Source organism: Salmo salar, chromosome 19 (genome assembly GCF_965601325.2).
Source record: "Salmo salar chromosome 19, fSalSal1, whole genome shotgun sequence".
NCBI classification, from domain to species: domain Eukaryota; kingdom Metazoa; phylum Chordata; class Actinopteri; order Salmoniformes; family Salmonidae; genus Salmo; species Salmo salar.
This window is the reverse complement of record NC_138309.1, coordinates 76,529,856-76,552,500: the sequence shown is the minus strand read 5'-3', so window position 1 is coordinate 76,552,500 and position 22,645 is coordinate 76,529,856. Positions and strand designations below refer to the sequence as shown.

General features: G+C 42.8%; 1 protein-coding gene across 3 annotated transcripts in view; it reads left to right on the top strand.

Moving 5' to 3' along the window:
- The window catches only part of LOC106579565 (A-type potassium channel modulatory protein DPP6), a 142,215-nt gene that overhangs the window by 98,681 nt on the left and 20,889 nt on the right, over positions 1-22,645 (top strand). For all 3 annotated transcript variants that reach the window (XM_014159599.3, XM_014159601.3, XM_045702706.2), the window contains 9 exons: positions 3,376-3,496; positions 12,826-12,980; positions 13,263-13,360; positions 15,170-15,293; positions 15,492-15,530; positions 18,274-18,381; positions 18,871-18,962; positions 19,921-19,968; positions 20,201-20,319. In XM_014159599.3, the coding sequence (XP_014015074.1) occupies positions 3,376-3,496; positions 12,826-12,980; positions 13,263-13,360; positions 15,170-15,293; positions 15,492-15,530; positions 18,274-18,381; positions 18,871-18,962; positions 19,921-19,968; positions 20,201-20,319 (904 nt within the window). The remainder of the gene's footprint in view (positions 1-3,375; positions 3,497-12,825; positions 12,981-13,262; positions 13,361-15,169; positions 15,294-15,491; positions 15,531-18,273; positions 18,382-18,870; positions 18,963-19,920; positions 19,969-20,200; positions 20,320-22,645) is intronic.

Sequence of the window (22,645 nt, the reverse complement as noted above, 5' to 3'; positions counted from 1 at the left end):
TCTAATCAACAAATGCATAATTTTTTATTCACTCTGCAAATCTTTGAACTATTGAATTTTTACACAACTGACACCAGTTTTACGTCAAAACATTTACAACCGACAGGTATTTAAATACATGTATAAAAAAAATATCAAGAATATTTAATTCAGAAACCCTCATATTAAACACTGGTATTCACTAAGTTGATGGTTTATATTTAAGAAATGTTTTATAGCTTTGTCATTCTGTTTAATTTGAAAGTCATCTTAGTTAATTATTATTTTATATATGATGTGATAAGGCCACACAGAAGCCACACACCTGTGATAATCTGAAGCTTCCAAAAGGGCCACTAGTTTCCAGTAATATACTCTCCCTTTGCAACCCTAGCTATGACCTTTCCTATAGCTATTTCTGTTAAACTATCACAAGCTACCAGGCAGTCTAGCCATAGAAAGAACATTAATAAGCATTAGTCTACTAGTACTCAGAGCAGACTATCCTCTGGCACAATGCAATTAATTACCTCTAATCTCCCCAGTGGATTCATTGGTGAAGTCAATTGATTGATATCACACAGTCTCTCCTATCATTACTCATTAAACAGCCCTGATTCCAATACAGTCACTTTCGTTTAAAGGAGCTTTCCTCCCAGCAACAGATTCTTGCCGTTTGGGCTATGATACTTGTTGTCAACAATAAGATGATTAGGTGGGAGAGGAAGGTGTCTGCCAATGTGAGTTCACATATACATGCATGCACGCACACACACACACACACACACACACACACACACACACACACACACACACACACACACACACACACACACACACACATACACATACACACACACAGCTGTTTCTTTACACACACTCACACAGCTGTTTCTTTACACACACACACACACACACACGCACGTGCACACACACACACACACGCACAGCTGTCTTGTCCCATGTTGAAAGCGGTGGAATTAGGTTAAATACACAGTGTCCTTTGATTCACCAGAGGGGAGGACAGGCAGCTGTGTCTGAGTCTGTGTCTGTGTGGATGAACACTGTTCATTTAACTCCAGCTTCAGCAGTAACTTTAATCATGTTTACACACTGCTTTAATCATTTCATATGTATATACTGTATTCTATTCTACTGTATTTTAGTCAACGCCACTCTGACATTGCTCATCCTAATATTTATATATTTCTTAATTCCATTCTTTTACTTTTAGATGTGAATTATAGATATTACTGCACTGTTGGAGCTAGAAACACAAGCTTTTCACTACACCTGCAATAACATCTGCTAAATATGTGTATGTGAACAATAACATTTGATTTGATTTGATAAGGGGTCTTCATTAAAGGTCTTTTTCTCCTCTTCTTTTAAATCAGAGACGAATCCTTCACTGAGACGCTGAGCTTTGCTTGCTCTCTCTACCTTCCTCTTCCTCCCTTTCTCTCTAGAGGGTCTGACATGGCACATCTCTCTCTACCTTCCTCTCCCTCCCTTTCTCTCTAGAGGGTCTGACATGGCACATCTCTCTCTACCTTCCTCTCCCTCCCTTTCTCTCTAGAGGGTCTGACATGGCACATCTCTCTCTACCTTCCTCTCCCTCCCTTTCTCTCTAGAGGGTCTGACATGGCACATCTCTCTCTACCTTCCTCTTCCTCCCTTTCTCTCTAGAGGGTCTGACATGGCACATCTCTCTCTACCTTCCTCTTCCTCCCTTTCTCTCTAGAGGGTCTGACATGGCACATCTCTCTCTACCTTCCTCTCCCTCCCTTTCTCTCTAGAGGGTCTGACATGGCACATCTCTCTCTACCTTCCTCTCCCTCCCTTTCTCTCTAGAGGGTCTGACATGGCACATCTCTCTACCTTCCTCTCCCTCCCTTTCTCTCTAGAGGGTCTGACATGGCACATCTCTCTACCTTCCTCTCCCTCCCTTTCTCTCTAGAGGGTCTGACATGGCACATCTCTCTCTACCTTCCTCTCCCTCCCTTTCTCTCTAGAGGGTCTGACATGGCACATCTCTCTCTACCTTCCTCTCCCTCCCTTTCTCTCTAGAGGGTCTGACATGGCACATCTCTCTCTACCTTCCTCTCCCTCCCTTTCTCTCTAGAGGGTCTGACATGGCACATCTCTCTCTACCTTCCTCTCCCTCCCTTTCTCTCTAGAGGGTCTGACATGGCACATCTCTCTCTACCTTCCTCTCCCTCCCTTTCTCTCTAGAGGGTCTGACATGGCACATCTCCCTCTCCTGCTGTTGTCAGCCTGCCCACAATATGACCTCACATCTCCCCAGACTCTGTGTGTGAACAGCATATGGGAGGTAGCTTAGGTAGTACCTCCTTCAGAAGTGGGCCAAGCTCACTGTGTGACTCTCTGCACTGGCCTAGATCCAGTTGTTAAACTGGGCCTCAGTCAGTCTGCACCGAGGAGAACTCAAACACACCGGGGTGCCCCCTGGCCTACCTTGCCACACGAGCAACAGAAGTTTTAATTAGGAAGGATGGAGCTGACCTTGAACTGCCCAGCAGGTAGTCAACACTTCTCCCAACACTGGACAGAGAGGAGGGCAATGCTGTACACCATTAGAGGATTCATCTGCAATTAGGATTTATATTGATATACAATATTGGTGTGCAATGTGTTGAGGAAGGGATTCATTATGCAGTACGTTATCTCTGTATTCTTGTTCACCTTTGTTTTCCCACACACAACCTTTAGTCTTTTGTTTTCTCACACACAACCTTAAGTCTCTTGCATACAAAACTCTTGGTCTCCATCGCTCTCTCTCCTGCTTTCTCTCTCTCTTTCTCTCCCTCTCTCTCCTGCTTTCTCTCTCTTTCTCTCTCCTGTTCCAGAATTATCCATCAATACTTAGACCGACAGTACTACGGAGATGTAAACAAGCTGGCAGTAGCAGAATCAGAGCCAGGCCAGTCAGCAAACACAACTGCTAAATGTTTTACAATTCAAGTTGTGCAGTGAATAGGAAAGTATCTACACTATGGATAGAACCTTTTTATCTCATATTGGCTCTATATTTCTCATGGTTAAAGCATCCTTCTGTTAACCTACAGGTCAACAAGTTTAGTAATGCAGAGGTTACATCTTCCTGTATCATAGGTTATACATCTTTCTTTTCTTTTCTGTCTGTCTGTCTGTCTGTGTCTGTCTGTCTGTCTGTCTGTCTGTCTGTCTGTCTGTCTGTCTGTCTGTCTGTCTGTCTGTCTGTCTGTCTGTCTGTCTGTCTGTCTGTCTGTCTGTCTGTCTGTCTGTCTGTCTGTCTGTCTGTCTGTCTGTCTGTCTGTCTGTCTGTCTGTCTTCTTTCCATATTAATCACCTCAGTATTTCATCCCTTTTTCCCTCATCTTTCTCTTCCCTTAGATTTTTATTTTTGAGAACAACATCTACTACCGTTCGACAGTGGAGAGCCGATCGATCCGTCTGGTTTCCACCGGCAAGGAGGGGGTCATCTTCAATGGGCTCAGCGATTGGCTGTACGAAGGTGAGATTGGCTGATGTTAATACTGTATTATTGGTGTTCTGGGCGGTGATGTCTGTCCCATTGCATTGTCGACCCCAAAGAATGTGGCACTTGAGTAAAAATTATAGAGTTATTATTTAGGCTAGTCAGAGGTGCAGTAAACAAGTGACAAGCCAAAATGGCGTTAAAAACAGGAAACCTGCCAATTTGCTCCAATTTCCCTGAGTTCTCACCACGGCTGTTCTACATGAGAGAATTAGCATTAATTAGCATGAATTCAGCAGAATTAATATTCACCGTCTGTTCTCCACTCTGATACAGATGTCAGGTTTTCTCAACGTTGTTTTGTCTGTTTTGACTCGACTGATCAAAGCTCACCTGAGTCCACCTCAGTGCCTCCGCCTCGTCCCCTGAGGACCAGACTGCCTCTCAACTCTACTAATAAATTCATTTCTTCTGTTCCTCGTGTTTTTTGCTCTCTTTTCTTCTCTCTTTTAATAACACGGAGAAAGAGAGAGATGGAGGACTGTCAGGAAGGGATGGAAATTGCTGTCTTTTATTTAGGGCCTCGTGTAGTGCTCAATGGGTGGACTGGCACTTGGGTCTCTACTAACTAGGTCTTTTGGGACTAGGGTTGCAAAATTTGTGGAACTTTCAATAAATTCCCTGGTTTCCCAGAAATCCTGGTTTGAGGATTCCGTATTTCTTGCTTATTCCCTTCTGATTTTGGGAATCCCAGGTAATTGAAAGTTCCCTACTTGTGACAGACTGTGACAGTCTCTAGTCTCTTGAGCAAGCAAGATTCCAAGATTTTACAATGACAAATGTAAATGTTTGTGCATTTAAGTGTCTGCATGTAAGTGTGTGTGCCTGCGAGGTTGCTTGCACTAAATATTGCTTCTACACTCAAACTTTGTGTTAATGTGTGTAGTCTGTGTATGTAGTATGTGTGTGTTACAGTGTGTATGTAGTAGGTGTGTGTTACAGTGTGTATGTAGTCTATGTGTGTTACAGTGTGTATGTAGTCTGTGTGTGTTACAGTGTGTATATATCATGAATATACAGTATCAGTCAATAGTTTGGACAGACCTATTCAAGGCAGTCTATGTGTGTTACAGTGTGTATGTAGTCTATGTGTGTTACAGTGTGTATGTAGTCTGTGTGTGTCACAGTGTGTATGTACAGTGAGGGAAAAAAGTATTTGATCCCCTGCTGATTTTGTATGTTTTCCCACTGACAAAGAAATGATCAGTCTATAATTTTAATGGTAGGTTTATTTGAACTGTGAGAGACAGAATAACAACAAAAAAATCCAGAAAAACGCATGTCGAAAATGTTATAAATTGATTTGCATTTTAATGAGGGAAATAAGTATTTGACCCCTGACAGCACAAAAAAAAAAAAATGTATGAAATGTATGAAATTGTATGAAATGTATGCATTCACTACTGTAAGTCGCTCTGGATAAGAGCGTCTGCTAAATGACTAAAATGTAAAATGTAAATGTAGTCTATGTGTGTTACAGTGTGTATGTAGTATGTGTGTGTTACAGTGTGTATGTAGTCTGTGTGTGTCACCGTGTGTATGTAGTCTATGTGTGTTACAGTGTGTATGTAGTATGTGTGTGTCACAGTGTGTATGTAGTCTATGTGTGTGTCACAGTGTGTATGCAGTCTATGTGTGTCACAGTGTGTATGTAGTCTATGTGTGTTACAGTGTGTATGTAGTCTATGTGTGTTACAGTGTGTATGTAGTATGTGTGTTACAGTGTGTATGTAGTCTGTGTGTGTAATCTGTGTATGTGTTTACTATTGACTCATGACCCACCCCTACCCCCAGATTAGTTTGAATGAGATTTTAAGATGCAGTGGAGACCTCCCAACAGCAATATTAGTCTAACTCCATTTAAACCCTGACATATACTTGTGAAGCGCTGAAGGCCTGGCAATTTACACTAATCATTTATGAAGGAAGATTCATCTTTCAACGAGCCGGGAGGGAATTTAGCCTGAACTTGACCTGCCTCACAACGTAGACCTGCTTCACATATCATGTCACTCAATGCAGATCTCTGACAGACTGTATTCATACTGCAATAACACATCAAACGTGTGTGTGTGTTTAGTGGTGACATAACCCGCGAAGGGGAGAGAGCCCTTCCCAGGTTGTGTAACATCTGTTTAGATCTGGACCAGATGGCTGCAGGGTCAGTCACAATGTCAGACATGGGGAGGAAAGCTCTCCCTGGAGGAAAGCTCTCCCTGGAGGAAAGCTCTCCCTGGAGGAAAACACCACGCTTGCACTCTAGATGAGATTATCATTGTGTGTGCCCCCCTGTCTGTGTTTATACCTACAGTTTAAATTGTTTAACTTGGGTCAAACGTTTTGGGTAGCCTTCGAAAAGCTTCCCACAATAAGTTGGGTGAATGTTGGCCCATTCCTCCTGACAGAGCTGGTGTAACTGAGTCAGGTTTGTAGGCCTCCTTGCTCGCACACGCTTTTTCAGTTCTGCCCACAAATTTTCTATAGGATTGAGGTCAGGGCTTTGTGATGGCCACTCCAATACATTGACTTTGCTGTCCTTAAGCCATTTTGCCAAAACTTTGGAAGTATTCTTGGGGTCATTGTCCATTTGGAAGACTCATTTGCGACCAAGCTTCAATATATCCACATCATTTTCCTGCCTCATAATGCCATTTATTTTTGGAAGTGCACCAGTCCCTCCTGCAGCGAAGCACCCCCATAACATGATGCGGCCATCCCCGTGCTTCACGGTTGGGATGGTGTTCTTCGCCTTGCAAGCATTCCCCTTTTTCCTCCAAACATAAAGATGGTCATTATGGCCAAACAATTATATTTTTATTTCATCAGACCAGAGGACATTTCTCCAAAAAGTACGATCTTTGTCCCCATGTGCAGTTGCAACCGCAGTCTTGTTTTTTATGGCGGTTTTGGAGCAGTGGCTTCTTCCTTGCTGAGCGGCCTTTCAGGTTATGTCAATATAGGACTCATTTTACTGTGGATATAGATACTTTTGTACCTGTTTCCTCCAGCATCTTCACAAGGTCCTTTGCTGTTGTTCTGGGATTGATTTGCACTTTTCGCACCAAAGTATGTTCATCTCTAGGAGACAGAACGCGTCTCCTTCCTGAGCGGTATGACAGCGGCGTAGTCCCTTGGTGTTTATACTTGCGTACTATTGTTTGTACAGATGAACGTGGTACCTTCAGGCGTTTGGAAATTGCTCCCAAGGATGAACCAGACTTGTGGAGGTCTACAATTTTTTTCTGAGGTCTTGGCTGATTTCTTTTGATTTTCCCATGATGTCAAGCAAAGAGGCACTGAGTTTGAAGTACACCTCCAATTGACTCAAATGATGTCAATTGGCCTATCAGAAGCTTTTAAAGCCATGTCATAATTTTCTGGAATTTTCCAAGCTGTTTAAAGGCACAGTCAACTTAGTTTATGTTAACTTCTGACCCACTGGAATTGTGATACAGTGAATTATAAGTGAAATAATCTGTCTGTAAACAATTGTTGGAAAAATGACTTGTGTCATGCACAAAGTAGATGTCCTAACCGACTTGCCAAAACTGTAGTTGGTTAACAAGAAATTTGTGGAGTGGTTGAAAAACGAGTTTTAATGACACCAACCTAAGTGTATGTAAACTTCCGACTTCAACTGTATGCCTGACAGTGTGTGTGTGGGACACTGGCAGTGTGTGTGTGTGGGACACTGATAGTGTGTGAGACACTGACAGTCTTGTGTAAGAGGAGTCAGAAAGACAAAACACCCAAGGTGATTATAGAGTGTTTGTTATCTGTGGCGTGTCTGTCAGACTAACTGACGTGCTGGAGCAGACAACATCCTGAAATATGATGTGGCCCAGGGACAGAGCCAGTGAAGTCTGGCACGGCACGATAATAGTCACACACACTGTTGATACGAGCTGTGTCTGCATACCCCATGGAGTCTTGGCTGGGATTGCACATTTCGCACACTGAGAAGCTTATGTTTGTTGATTTGTTTGTGTTTGTTTGTGTTTACGGCAGTGTGGTTTATCAGCGGTGTTGTTTATCGGCGTTCCAGCTGAATGTGTAAGCTTCTTTTCTGAAAAAAATAGAAGTAAACAACTGTGTGTGTGTTTAGTATATATATAATATCCTTTCTAAGCTCTCTGTAAGCAGGCAGTTCAGTTGAATCTCTGTCGTGCTTCTGCTCTCATCCACCAGTGGACTCACTTCTAACATGTATTATTGCAGGACTGGACTCATTCTGCACCATGTGTTCTTAGTTCAATTCACATTTCTCCAGTGGCGATTTTAGCATGTAAATCTTGTTGGGGCAAAAAAGTTCAAATGTTTTAGATGCATGCCAGCAAAGCCACTACACAACACAACATTAACAATACATTAATTGCACGATAACGGTGACAAACAGTGCTCACAAACTGTTAGAGCCTACATAAAGCTGTCCCAACAGCAGAGTCCCAACAGCAGTCCCATCATCTTATCACTGCTACACCTGGATATCAGCAGAGCCTTGTCTGGCAGCGAAACAGTTCATTCATCCTCATTTACTGCCTTTTAAAGAAACATAGCAGATATGGCTGACTTGCTTAACCTCTCTGGGCTAGGCGGGACGAATTCGTCCCACCTACGTAACAGCCAGTTGAATCCTGTGGCGCGATTTTCAAAACGTTTGAAATGCTATTACTTCAATTTTACAGCTATTTAAAGACAAGACTCTCGTTAATCTAACCACACTGTCCGATTTCAAAAAGGCTTTACAACGAAAGCAAAACATTAGATTATGTCAGCAGAGTACCAAGCCAAAAATAATCAGACACCCATTTTTCAAGCTAGCATATAATGTCACAAAAACCCAGAAGACAGCTAAATGCAGCACTAACCTTTGATGATCTTCATCAGATGACAACCCTAGGACATTATGTTATACAATACATGCATGTTTTGTTCAATCAAGTTCATATTTATATCAAAAAACAGCTTTTTACATTAGCATGTGACGTTCAGAACTAGCATACCCCCCCGCAAACTTCCGGCGAATTCACTAACAATTTTCTAAATTACTCACGATAAACGTTCACAAAAAGCATAACAATTATTTTAAGAATTATAGATACAGAACTCCTCTATGCACTCGATATGTCCGATTTTAAAATAGCTTTTTTGGTGAAAGCACATTTTGCAATATTCTAAGTACATAGCCCAGGCATCACGGGCTAGCTATTTAGACACCCGGCAAGTTTAGCACTCACCAATATCAGGTTTACTATTATAAAAGTTTGATTACCTTTTGTTGTCCTCGTCAGAATGCACTCCCAGGACTGCTACTTCAATAACAAATGTTGGTTGGTCCAAAATAATCCATCGTTATATCCGAATAGCGGCGTTTTGTTCGTGCGTCCCAGACACTATCTGAAATGGTAAATCAGGGTCGCGCGCATGGCGCAATTCGTGACAAAAAAAATCTAAATATTCCATTACCGTACTTCGAAGCATGTCAACCGCTGTTTAAAATCCATTTTTATGCCATTTTTCTCGTAAAAAAGCGATAATATTCCGACCGGGAATGTCCATTTAGCTAAACAGAGGAAAGTAAACAAAGCTTTCGGTCGACGCGGGCACGAGCCTGAGTCTCACAGTACTGTAACCAGCCACTACCCAAACGCGTTACTTTTTTTCAGCCAGAGCCTGCAAAGCCACGATTCAGCTTTTTACCGCCTTCTGAGACCCTATGGCAGCCGTAGGAAGTGTCACGGGACAGCTAAGATCCTCACTCTTCAATAAACAGAGACAAGAAGAACGACACCTTGTCAGACAGGCCACTTCCTGCATGAAACCTTCTCAGTTTTTTGCCTGCCAAATGAGTTCTGTTATACTCAGACACCATTCAAACAGTTTTAGAAACTTTAGGGTGTTTTCTATCCATATGTAATAAGTATATGCATATTCTAGTTACTGGGTAGGAGTGGTAACCAGATTAAATCGGGTATGTTTTTTATCCGGCGGTGTAAATACTGCCCCCTAGCCCTAACAGGTTAAACAAATGTGGTTTCTACTGACAATTGAGATGTACAAACTATGGCATAAGGGGGCGACGAGTGGATAAGAGGCAATCCGTAATTTTGATTAAGACATTAATGAGCGAGCTAGGATGCACTTTTGAAATGTACAGCGACAGAATTAAGAACGTGTCATTCTTACAGTATTCTCCCTGTACACCAAGTCAGAACCATAGGATAAATAAAGGGGGCATATAAGCAGACAATGAAAGCTCTTACAATATTCGATGATTACATTTCTCTAAAACAGGCTATAGTCTACATTTGCACCACCAAGTCAGACAGTAGGCTAAATCGAGCACGCCCCCATTCTCATCAACGCGGCTGTAGTGGAGCAGGTTGAGAGCTTCAAGATCCTTGGTGTCCACATCACCAACAAACCTACATGGTCCAAGCACACCAAGACAGTTGTGAAGAGGGCACGACAAAACCTATTCCCCCTCAGGAGACTGAAAAGATTTGGCATGGGTCCTCAGATCCTCAAAAGGTTCTACAGCTGCACCATTGAGAGCTGCCTGGTATGGCAACTGCTCGGCCTCCGACCGCAAGGCACTACAGAGGGTAGTGCGTACGGCCAAGTTTCCTGCCGTCCAGGACCTCTATACCAGGCAGTGTCAGAGAAGGCCTTAAAAATTGTCAAAGACTCCAGTCACCCTAGTCATAGACTGTTCTCTCTGCTACAGCATGGCAAGCGGTACCGTAGCACCAAGTCTAGGTCCAAGAGGCTTCTAAACAGCTTCTACCCCCAAGCCATTAGACTCCTGAACATCTAATCAAATGACTGAGAGTGTGTAAAGCTGTCATAAAGGCAAAGGGTGGCTATTTGAAGAATCTCAAATATAAAATACATTTTGATTGGTTTAACCCTTTTTTGGTTCCTACATGATTCCATATGTGTTATTTCATAGTTTTGATGTATTCACTATTATTCTACGATGTAGAAAATAGTACAAATAAAGAAAAACTCTTGAATGAGTAAGTGTTCTAAAACTTTTGACCGGTAGTATACATTTTTTCCCTCATCAATCTACACACAATACCCCATAATGACAAAGCGAAAACAGGTTTGTAGAATTTTTTTGGCACATTTATAAAAATAAAAAACAGAAATACCTTATTTACATAAGTATTCAGACCCTTTGCTATGAGACTCAAAATTGAGCTCAGGTGCATCCTGTTTCCATTTACCATCCTTCAGATGTTGCTACAACTTGATTGGAGTCCACCTGTGGTAAATTCAATCGATTGAACTTGATTTGGAAAGGCTCACTCCTGTCTATACAAGGTCACACAGTTGACAGGGCATGTCAGAGCAAAAACCAAGCCATGAAGTCAAAGGAATAGTTCGTAGAGCTCCGAGACAGGGTTTTATCGAGGCACAGATCTGGGGAAGGGTACCAAAAAAATTCTGTAGCATTGAAGATCCCCAAGAGCACAGTGGCCTCCATCATTCTTAAATGGAAGAAGTTTGGAACCACCAAGACTCTTCCTAGAACTGGCCGACTGGCCAAACTGAGCAATCGGGGAAGAAGGGCCTTGGTCAGGGAGGTGACAGGATTGTGTCAAGGCACAGATCTGGGGAAGGGTACCAAAAGAATTCTGTAGCGTTGAAGATTTCCAAGAACACAGTGGCATCCATCATTCTTATGTCCAATGGCCGATGAGCATCGATACGTTTTATCTATAATTTCTCTTCTTATGACAAGGATTGAAAAGGATTTGCCAGTAAATTGCCAACTTGATGACTGCTTGTCTAGCTTGCTAGCTAAGATTTTGAAAGTTTGATGTTGACATGATCAGTCCAATCAAAGCTACGGTAGATATAACATGATTTAGTGTCATTTTATCTGTGGCCATTGACCTTGAGCCTTCTTGGATGGGCATTTCTAATGTAAGTCTATGACACATCAACCAAGGGGCTAGAATGTTTGAGCCATACCCGTAGATTTTGCAGTGACGTAGTGTCCCCATGAGTCACAGAACACTGAGCCAATCATTGCGCAACTAGGGAAGATGACCAACCCCTCCGCTCCTTTTTTCCACTGGCTGCCCCACCACCACAGAAAGCACTGAGCTAGGCTGAAACACCTACATTTTGGAGCTGACTTAGTCAAGAAAGCAAAAAAAAGACAATGTTTGTATGCGGCTTTATTAACTCAATGATTCATTTATTTTTATATTGTTTGCAAACTGATATGTGACAGGTATTAATGCCAAAATAACATGCAAGACACACATTTTTAATATATATATATATAATATATATATATATATATATATATATATATATATATATATATATATATATTTTTAGCTTAACAGGTGGGGCTCAAAACAGGTGGGGCTCTGTCCTGGAACAGAAATACGACTCTCCTTTTCATTAGTTTGGCCCACCTGATTCTGTCACATTACATTCAGTAGCTTCTATTGCCCACCTGCCTCAGTAACAGGCCACTCATGCATAAGTAATGTGCGTGTTAGGCAGTGAGTCATTTAGGCCCAGTGAGTGTGTGAACCAGGGGGAATAGACGAGTGAGAGACTGCTCACCTGGGTAATCATAGTTGTGGAGATAGAACATGGAAACAAAGGCAGGTTCAAACACACACACACACACAGTGTTTTTATGCATGTGTGCACGTGGACGTGCCTGTGTGTGTATCTTCACCTGGCACTACCTATCAATAGAGCCCCCTCAGGGATGTGACTGTGTTTCATGTTATCCATATCACCCTGCATAATTTCAAACACATGCACAGGCTCTGTAGTGACGCACAAGAGGTCACAGGTTTTTGATGAAGTAAGCCAAGCTCCAACAGGACACTTTCTGTGTACCTCAACATCACACACACACACACACACTCGAAATGTCCCTGCTTACACCACCCTACAATGTTGCACCTGACTGGGAAATTACTTTTTCTGTTGCCTTCTCTAGTATGGTTCTCTTGAGTGGTTGGTCGATGTTTCTCTCCAGTGGTTGGTCGATGTTTCTCTCTTGTGAGATTAAAAGCAGTGTTTTGATTTATGACCAGAACATGCTTCAGCATTTTTATGAATTTTACGACAGCATTGATCCAAACTGACTATGCATCGCAATTGATGTCTGTGTCAGTATGTAACATGACTGATGTATCTGACTCGCGTCGGCACTGGGTATTGTAATGTAGTTCTATTCAAACACATAATGGCTTTCTGTTAGAGTTTCACCATCGTTATTATTACTGAAAACTAAAGGATATTTCTCTCCTGTCCTTTTCCAGAGGAGATCTTCCAGACCCATATTGCCCACTGGTGGTCTCCGGATGGTGCCCGGCTGGCATATGCCACCATCAACGACACTATGGTGCCCAGGATGGAGATCCCTATGTTCACAGGAACTACTTATCCTACCGGGAGGGAGTATCACTACCCTAAGGTTAGAACAGTATAATTATTAACCTATTACCAACAAAACGTTTTCTACTACGAAGCTACACCACAGTAAATTGTACCACCGCTCAAAGGTCATGAAACACACATAAAGGTAAAAAAGTACAACCAATCTTGGGAAATGGGAAAATATTCCAACATGGAGTTAGTTCTGTCTACAGGCATATCCTTCATTAGGCAGGTGCACTTAAAATGTCCATTAAGAACAGTTGTTTTATTAATAGCATTTGCAATCATAGTGTCTCTCTGCTGTCTGTCCTCCGTGCAGGCTGGGGAGGAAAATCCAGTCATCTCTTTGTATGTGGTCAACCTGAACGGGCCCCTGCACACCATCGAGATGAGGAGACCTGAAGACCCGAGGATGGGGTACACCACCCCACACAACCACACTACCCTTACTAATCTAACCTCCAAATACAACCACACTAACCTTACTAATCTAACCTCCGTACACAACCATACTACCCTTAGTAATCTAACCTCCGTATACAACCACACTACCCTTACTAATCTAACCTCCAATCACAACCACACTACCCTTACTAATCTAACCTCCGTACACAACCACACTACCCTTACTAATCTAACCACCAAGTACAACCACACTAACCTTACTAATCTAACCTCCAAATACAACCACACTAACCTTACTAATCTAACCTCCAAATACAACCACACTACCCTTACTAATCTAACCTCCAAATACAACCACACTAACCTTACTAATCTAACCTCCAAATACAACCACACTACCCTTACTAATCTAACCTCCAAATACAACCACACTACCCTTACTAATCTAACCACCCCACACAACCACACTACCCTTACTAATCTAACCTCCGTACACAACCACACTACCCTTACTAATCTAACCTCCAAATACAACCACACTACACTTACTAATCTAACCTCCAAATACAACCACACTACCCTTACTAATCTAACCTCCGTACACAACCACACTACCCTTACTAATCTAACCTCCAAGTACAACCACACTAACCTTACTAATCTAACCTCCAAATACAACCACACTACCCTTACTAATCTAACCTCCGTACACAACCACACTACCCTTACTAATCTAACCTCCAAATACAACCACACTACCCTTACTAATCTAACCTCCGTACACAACCATACTACCCTTAGTAGTCTAACCTCCGTACACAACCACACTACCCTTACTAATCTAACCTCCAATCACAACCACACTACCCTTACTAATCTAACCTCCGTACACAACCACACTAACCTTACTAATCTAACCTCCAAATACAACCACACTACCCTTACAAATCTAACCTCCAAATACAACCACACTACCCTTACTAATCTAACCTCCAATCACATCCACACTACCCTTACTAATCTAACCTCCAAATACAACCACACTACCCTTACTAATCTAACCTCCGTACACAACCACACTACCCTTACTAATCTAACCTCCAAATACAACCACACTACCCTTACTAATCTAACCTCCAAATGCAACCACACTACCCTTACTAATCTAACCTCCGTACACAACCACACTACCCTTACTAATCTAACCTCCAAATACAACCACACTACCCTTACTAATCTAACCTCCAAATACAACCACACTACCCTTACTAATCTAACCTCCAAATACAACTACACTACCCTTACTAATCTAACCTCCGTACACAACCACACTAACCTTACTAATCTAACCTCCAAATACAACCACACTACCCTTACTAATCTAACCTCAAAATACAACCACACTAACCTTACTAATCTAACCTCCAATCACAACCACACTACCCTTACTAATCTAACCTCCAATCACAACCCCACTACCCTTACTAATCTAACCTCCAATCACAACCCCACTACCCTTACTAATCTAACCTCAAAATACAACCACACTAACCTTACTAATCTAACCTCCAATCACAACCCCACTACCCTTACTAATCTAACCTCCAATCACAACCCCACTACCCTTACTAATCTAACCTCCATATACAATACTACTCAAATGCTAATAGCACATAGGCCTACTATATATAATATGGTTATATACCCTTGTGGATTTTAAAGGGGTGAAAACATGCAATATGTCAGTAGAACGTTCCTAGTCCTTTATCCTAGATGTTGAATATACATGAATAAACACTCTTGTTTCTGTTTGTGTTACAGAGAGTACTATGTCACCATGGTGAAATGGGCGACTACCACCAAACTGGCAGTGAACTGGTTAAACAGAGCCCAGAACATATCCATGCTGACGTTGTGTCAGGCCACCACCGGTGTCTGCACCAAGGTGCGTGCGTGCGTGCGTGTGTGTGTGTGTGTGTGTGTGTGTGTGTGTGTGTGTGTGTGTGTGTGTGTGTGTGTGTGTGTGTGTGTGTGTGTGTGTGTGTGTGTGTGTGTGTGCATCCTCTTTAGCTACAAACACAGCTGTTTTTCAGCCCACTTCGTTAGCTTTTCTTATGATTGACTTTTCTTTCAAATTTTTTAGAAACATGAGGATGAAAGTGAAAGTTGGCTACACAGACAGGTAAGAAACAAACATGAACATGATTCAAGTACAAATCATTTATTTTTAGGGCTGTTAATCTGTCTTTTTAATAGTACTACAGAGTGGAATGCCAATCCATAATTTCTAGATATGTTATAATTAAGCAATAAGGCACAAGGGGGTGTGGTATATGGTATATAGGCACCATGCAAAGCGAAGTGCCTGGATACAGCCCTTAGCCATGGTATATTGGCCATATACCACAAATCCCGAGGTGCCTTATTGCTATTATAAACAGGTTACCAATGTACTTAGAGCAGTAAAAATAAATGTTTTCTCATACCCATGGTATACGGTCTGATATACCACGGTTGTCAGCCAATCAGCATTCAGAGCTCAAACCACCCAGCTTATAAATATGTTTATATACTGTATATGTTTATGTCTTTATATACAGTACCAGTTAAAAGTTTGGACACACCTACTCATTCCAGGGTTTTCTTTATTTGTATTATTTTCTACATTGTAGAATAATAGTGAAGACATCAAAACTATGAAATAACACATGTGGAATCATGTAGTAACCAAGAAAGTGTTAAACAAATAAAAATATATTTTATATTTGAGATTCTTCAAAGTAGCCACCCTTTGCCTTGATGACAGCTTTGCACACTCTTGGCATTCTCTCAACTAGCTTCATGAGGTAGTCACCTGGAATGCATTTCAATTAACAGGTGTGCCTTAATAAAAGTTAATTTGTGGAATTTCTTTCCTTCTTAATGCATTTGTGCCAATCAGTTGTGTTGTGACAAGGTAGGGGCGGTATACAGAAGATAGCCCTTTTTGGTAAAAGACCAAGTCCATATTACAGCAAGAACAGCTTAAATAAATAAAGAGAAACGACAGTCCATCATTCCTTTAAGACATGAAGGTCAGTCAATCCAGAAAATGTCAAGAACTTTGAAAGTTTCTTCAAGTGCAGTCGCAAAAACTATCAAACGCTATGATGAAACTGGCTCTCATGAGGACCGCCACAGGAAAGGAAGACCCAGAGTTATCTCTGCTGCAGAGGATAAGTTCATTAGAGTTAACTGCACCTCAGATTGCAGCCAAGGCAAAGGGTGGCTACTTTGAAGAATATAAAATATATTTTGATTTGTTTAACCTCTTACATCTAGACGTTCCGCTAGCGGAACACCTGCTCCAATATCCAATGATAGGCGTGGCGCGAATTACAAATTCCTCAAAAATACAAAAACTTCAATTTTTCAAACATATGACTATTTCACAGCATTTTAAAGACAAGACTCTCCTTTATCTAACCACACTGTCCAATTTCAAAAAGGCTTTACAGCGAAAGCAAAACATTAGATTATGTCAGCAGAGTACCAAGCCAGAAATAATCAGACACCCATTTTTCAAGCTAGCATATAATGTCACAAAAACCCAGAAGACAGCTAAATGCAGCACTAACCTTTGATGATCTTCATCAGATGACAACCCTAGGACATTATGTTATACAATACATGCATGTTTTGTTCAATCAAGTTCATATTTATATCAAAAACCAGCTTTTTACATTAGCATGTGACGTTCAGAACTAGCATACCCCCCGCAAACTTCCGGGGAATTTGCTAACAATTTACTAAATTACTCACGATAAACGTTCACAAAAAGCATAACAATTATTTTAAGAATTATAGATACAGAACTCCTCTATGCACTCGATATGTCCGATTTTAAAATAGCTTTTTGGTGAAAGCACATTTTGCAATATTCTAAGTACATAGCCCAGGCATCACGGGCTAGCTATTTAGACACCCGGCACCCAAGTTTAGCACTCACCAATATCAGATTTACTATTATAAAAGTTTGATTACCTTTTGTTGTCTTCGTCAGAATGCACTCCCAGGACTGCTACTTCAATAACAAATGTTGGTTTGGTCCAAAATAATCCATTGTTATATCCAAATAGCGGCGTTTTGTTAGTGCGTCCCAGACACTATCCGAATGGTAAAGAAGTGTCGCGCGCATGGCGCAATTCGTGACAAAAAAAATCTAAATATTCCATTACCGTACTTCGAAGCATGTCAACCGCTGTTTAAAATCCATTTTTATGCCATTTTTCTCGTAAAAAAGCGATAATATTCCGACCGGGAATGTCCATTTAGCTAAACAGAGGAAAGAAAACAAAGCTTTCGGTCGACGCGGGCACGAGCCTGAGTCTCACAGTACTGTAACCAGCCACTACCCAAACGCGCTACTTTGTTTCAGCCAGAGCCTGCAAAGCCACGATTCAGCGTTTTGCCGCCTTCTGAGAGCCTATGGCAGCCGTAGGAAGTGTCACGGGACAGCTAAGATCCTCACTCTTCAATAAACAGAGACAAGAAGAACGACACCTTGTCAGACAGGCCACTTCCTGCATGAAATCTTCTCAGGTTTTTGCCTGCCATATGAGTTCTGTTATACTCACAGACACCATTCAAACAGTTTTAGAAACTTTAGGGTGTTTTCTATCCAAAGCCAATAATTATATGCATATTCTAGTTACTGGGCAGGAGTAGTAACCAGATTAAATCGGGTACATTTTTTATCCAGCCGTGAAAATACTGCCCCCTAGCCATAACAGGTTAACACTTTTTTGGTTACTACATGATTCCATATGTGTTATTTCATAGTTTGTATGTCTTCACTATTATTCTACAATGTAGAAAATTGTAAAAAATAAAGAAAAACCCTTGAATGAGTAGGTGTGTCCAAACCTTTGTCATATGACTGTTAGAATGAGGAGCCGCTGTTCTCCAAAGACGGTCTGAAGTTGTTCTTCACCAGAGCCATCCCACAGGGAGGCAGGGGCAAGTTCTTCCACATCTCCATGTCCATCACACAGGTACTGTACCCTCCCGTTCTACACTCTCTATTCTGTGTTCTGCCTGAGGGCTTCATACGCTACAATTGCTTCCTACAGCAATGTACAGCATAGCATAGACAACACCACTCCAGAAGGTGAATGGGCAAGACCAAAAATGTACAGTAATTGCCTTTGAACGGGGTATGGTAGTAGGTGCCAGGCGCACTGGTTTGTGTCAAGAACTGCAACGCTGCTGTGTTTTTTATGCTCAACAGTTTCCCGTGTGTATTAAGAATGGTCCACCACCCAAAGGACATCCAGCCAACTTGACACAACTGTGGGGAGCATTGGAGTCAACATGGGCTAGCATCCCTGTGGAACGCTTTCGACACCTTGTAGAGTCCATTGTCCCAACAAATTGAGGCTGTTCTGAGGGAAAAAAGGGTCGGGGTGCAACTCCATATTAGGAAGGCGTTCTTAATGCTTACTTTACTCAGTGTGTCTGTCTCTTCCTCCCTCCCTCTCAAGCCCAACACCAGCACAGACACGCTGCAGTCCATCACGTCTGGAGACTGGGACGTCACCCAGGTGCTGGCCTATAACGAGGACATCCAGCTAATGTGAGCTCCTGACGCAGCTGGGCCACACACACACACACACACACACACACACACACACACACACACACACACACACACACACACACACACACACACACACACACACACACACACACACACACACACACACACACACACACACACACGCACACACACACACACACACACACACACACACACACACACACACACACACACACACACACACACACACATACACACACACACATGTAGTATATACACATTCTTTGCTGTGATTATAACACAAACACCCATCCACAACAAACCTCTCTCTCTCCCCCTCGCTCTCCCTCTCTCCGGAGTAGAGTAGAGTATTTTTTATCCTCGGGGGGCATGTAGTAAAAACACATTGGACACATGACAATAAAGTAAATAGGCATTTAACGTCATAGATTTAGCCGGTGGTAACTTGTGGAATAGACACCGGCTGGAATGCGGTTTTACCCAATCAGCATTTGGGATTAGACCCAACCAATGTATAAATGACAATAAATATACTTGGGGAGCCGCTCTGAGAGAAGCAACCTAAATTCATCAAAAAAGAGATGCTGGGATTCCCTCAGAATGGATAGCGCCTTACGTATGACTCCCCCCATCCCCCGTCCCGTCCTGTCAAATTTGTTCCTGGCCTACTTAAGTTTCTAAACATCCTCATTTCATATTTCATTTATGTTACATCTCTTCCAATGGCAAGACCTGTTGTTGGAACTGTTGGTACTCTTGCTGCAGAAAGCCGACAAGTTTCTGTTCAACTGTACTGCTGGAATCCGCTACACTCTTTACACTAACCTACTTTTCTCACTTCGTAGACTCTTTACATTTGTGACTACGGAAATGCTTCAATGACGTAATGTTGTGTGCACCCATGCATTTGTTATATTATGTATTAGTTGAACATACGTCCAACTTGAAATGTTTATTATTATGTATCTTGCAGATACTTCTTGAGCACAGAGGATGATCCGAAACGCAGGCACCTCTACAGGTAACTTTAGAGACAGCTCTGAAGAACTGTCTCTTATGCTGTCTTCTTCTGTTGTGCCTAGCTATGTTGCACCCCCCCACCCACCCACCCACCCACCCAAAATAGTTATTTTTGTTTCACTTAGTTACAATTTAGGTACCAGTTGTCCTGGATGCTTTGAGGGGCTTTGCTCTTAGTCTGAAAAATATCTAGGAGAAAGACTTGGCTCAGTGTCCTTTTGTTGTGTTTGCAGTGCGGACACAGTGGGCCCTTTCAACAGACGCTGTCTCTCCTGTGACTTCTACGAAGGTTGTGGCTACGTCAGAGGCTCTTTCAGCCACAGCATGAGCCTCTTCCTGCTTAGCTGCAAAGGTGGGAGCCAACGATTGATCAGTCAGTCTGTCAATCAATTGGTTTGTCTGTCTCTCTCCCCAAGTTATCTATTTTTTCAGTCATTTACATTTACATTTAAGTCATTTAGCAGACGCTCTTATCCAGAGCGACTTACAAATTGGTGCATTCACCTTATGATATCCATTGGAACAACCACTTTACAATAGTGCATCTAAATCTTTTAAGGGGGGGGGGGGGGTTAGAAGGATTACTTTATCCTATCCTAGGTATTCCTTAAAGAGGTGGGGTTTCAGGTGTCTCCGGAAGGTGGTGATTGACTCCGCTGTCCTGGCGTCGTGAGGGAGCTTGTTCCACCATTGGGGTGCCAGAGCAGCGAACAGTTTTGACTGGGCTGAGCGGGAACTGTGCTTCCTCAGAGGTAGGGAGGCGAGCAGGCCAGAGGTGGATGAACGCAGTGCCCTTGTTTGGGTGTAGGGCCTGATAAGAGCCTGAAGGTACGGAGGTGCCGTTCCCCTCACAGCTCCGTAGGCAAGCACCATGGTCTTGTAGCGGATGCGAGCTTCAACTGGAAGCCAGTGGAGAGAGCGGAGGAGCGGGGTGACGTGAGAGAACTTGGGAAGGTTGAACACCAGACGGGCTGCGGCGTTCTGGATGAGTTGTAGGGGTTTAATGGCACAGGCAGGGAGCCCAGCCAACAGCGAGTTGCAGTAATCCAGACGGGAGATGACAAGTGCCTGGATTAGGACCTGCGCCGCTTCCTGTGTGAGGCAGGGTCGTACTCTGCGAATGTTGTAGAGCATGAACCTACAGGATCGGGTCACCGCCTTGATGTTAGTGGAGAACGACAGGGTGTTGTCCAGGGTCACGCCAAGGTTCTTAGCACTCTGGGTGGAGGACACAATGGAGTTGTCAACCGTGATGGCGAGATCATGGAACGGGCAGTCCTTCCCCGGGAGGAAGAGCAGCTCCGTCTTGCCGAGGTTCAGCTTGAGGTGGTGATCCGTCATCCACACTGATATGTCTGCCAGACATGCAGAGATGCGATTCGCCACCTGGTTATCAGAAGGGGGAAAGGAGAAGATTAATTGTGTGTCGTCTGCATAGCAATGATAGGAGAGACCATGTGAGGATATGACAGAGCCAAGTGACTTGGTGTATAGCGAGAATAGGAGAGGGCCTAGAACAGAGCCCTGGGGGACACCAGTGGTGAGAGCACGTGGTGCGGAGACAGATTCTCGCCACGCCACCTAGTAGGAGCGACCTGTCAGGTAGGACGCAATCCAAGCGTGGGCCGCGCCGGAGATGCCCAACTCAGAGAGGGTGGAGAGGAGGATCTGATGGTTCACAGTATCAAAGGCAGCCGATAGGTCTAGAAGGATGAGAGCAGAGGAGAGAGAGTTAGCTTTAGCAGTGCGGAGAGCCTCCGTGACACAGAGAAGAGCAGTCTCAGTTGAATGACCAGTCTTGAAACCTGACTGATTTGGATCAAGAAGGTCATTCTGAGAGAGATAGCAGGAGAGCTGGCCAAGGACGGCACGTTCAAGAGTTTTGGAGAGAAAAGAAAGAAGGGATACTGGTCTGTAGTTGTTGACATCGGAGGGATCGAGTGTAGGTTTTTTCAGAAGGGGTGCAACTCTCGCTCTCTTGAAGACGGAAGGGACGTAGCCAGCGGTCAAGGATGAGTTGATGAGCGAGGTGAGGTAAGGGAGAAGGTCTCCGGAAATGGTCTGGAGAAGAGAGGAGGGGATAGGGTCAAGCGGGCAGGTTGTTGGGCGGCCGGCCGTCACAAGACACGAGATTTCATCTGGAGAGAGAGGGGAGAAAGAGGTCAAAGCACAAGGTAGGGCAGTGTGAGCAGGACCAGCGGTGTCATACGAACCTTTGGTCCCTCACCTCTGAGAGACACTCTGAGACAACGAATTCAATGCATATGTTGGTTACAGATGATATTTGGTCACAAACACAATAATTTGTGCAGTGTATTTCAACCAAGGCCTCTACTCAAAACTTATATCAAGAGGGTCTAACAGCAGCAGCCCAAAGATTCAAGTTTCAAGTTAATGTCATGTGCAGTGTACAGAAATGCCCTTCTTGTAAGTTCCAAACCCAGCAATGCAGTAATCAATATCAATGTAGCACCAAACATAACAAGGTAGAATAAAACTCAAATCAAATCAAATTGTATTGGTCACACACATATTTAGCAGATGTTATTGCGGGTGTAGCGAAATGCTTGTGTTCCTAGCTCCGACAGTGCAGTAGTATCTAACAACTAACAACAATACACACAAATCTTAAAGTAAAAGAATGGAATAAAGAAATATATAAATATCAAATCAAGCAA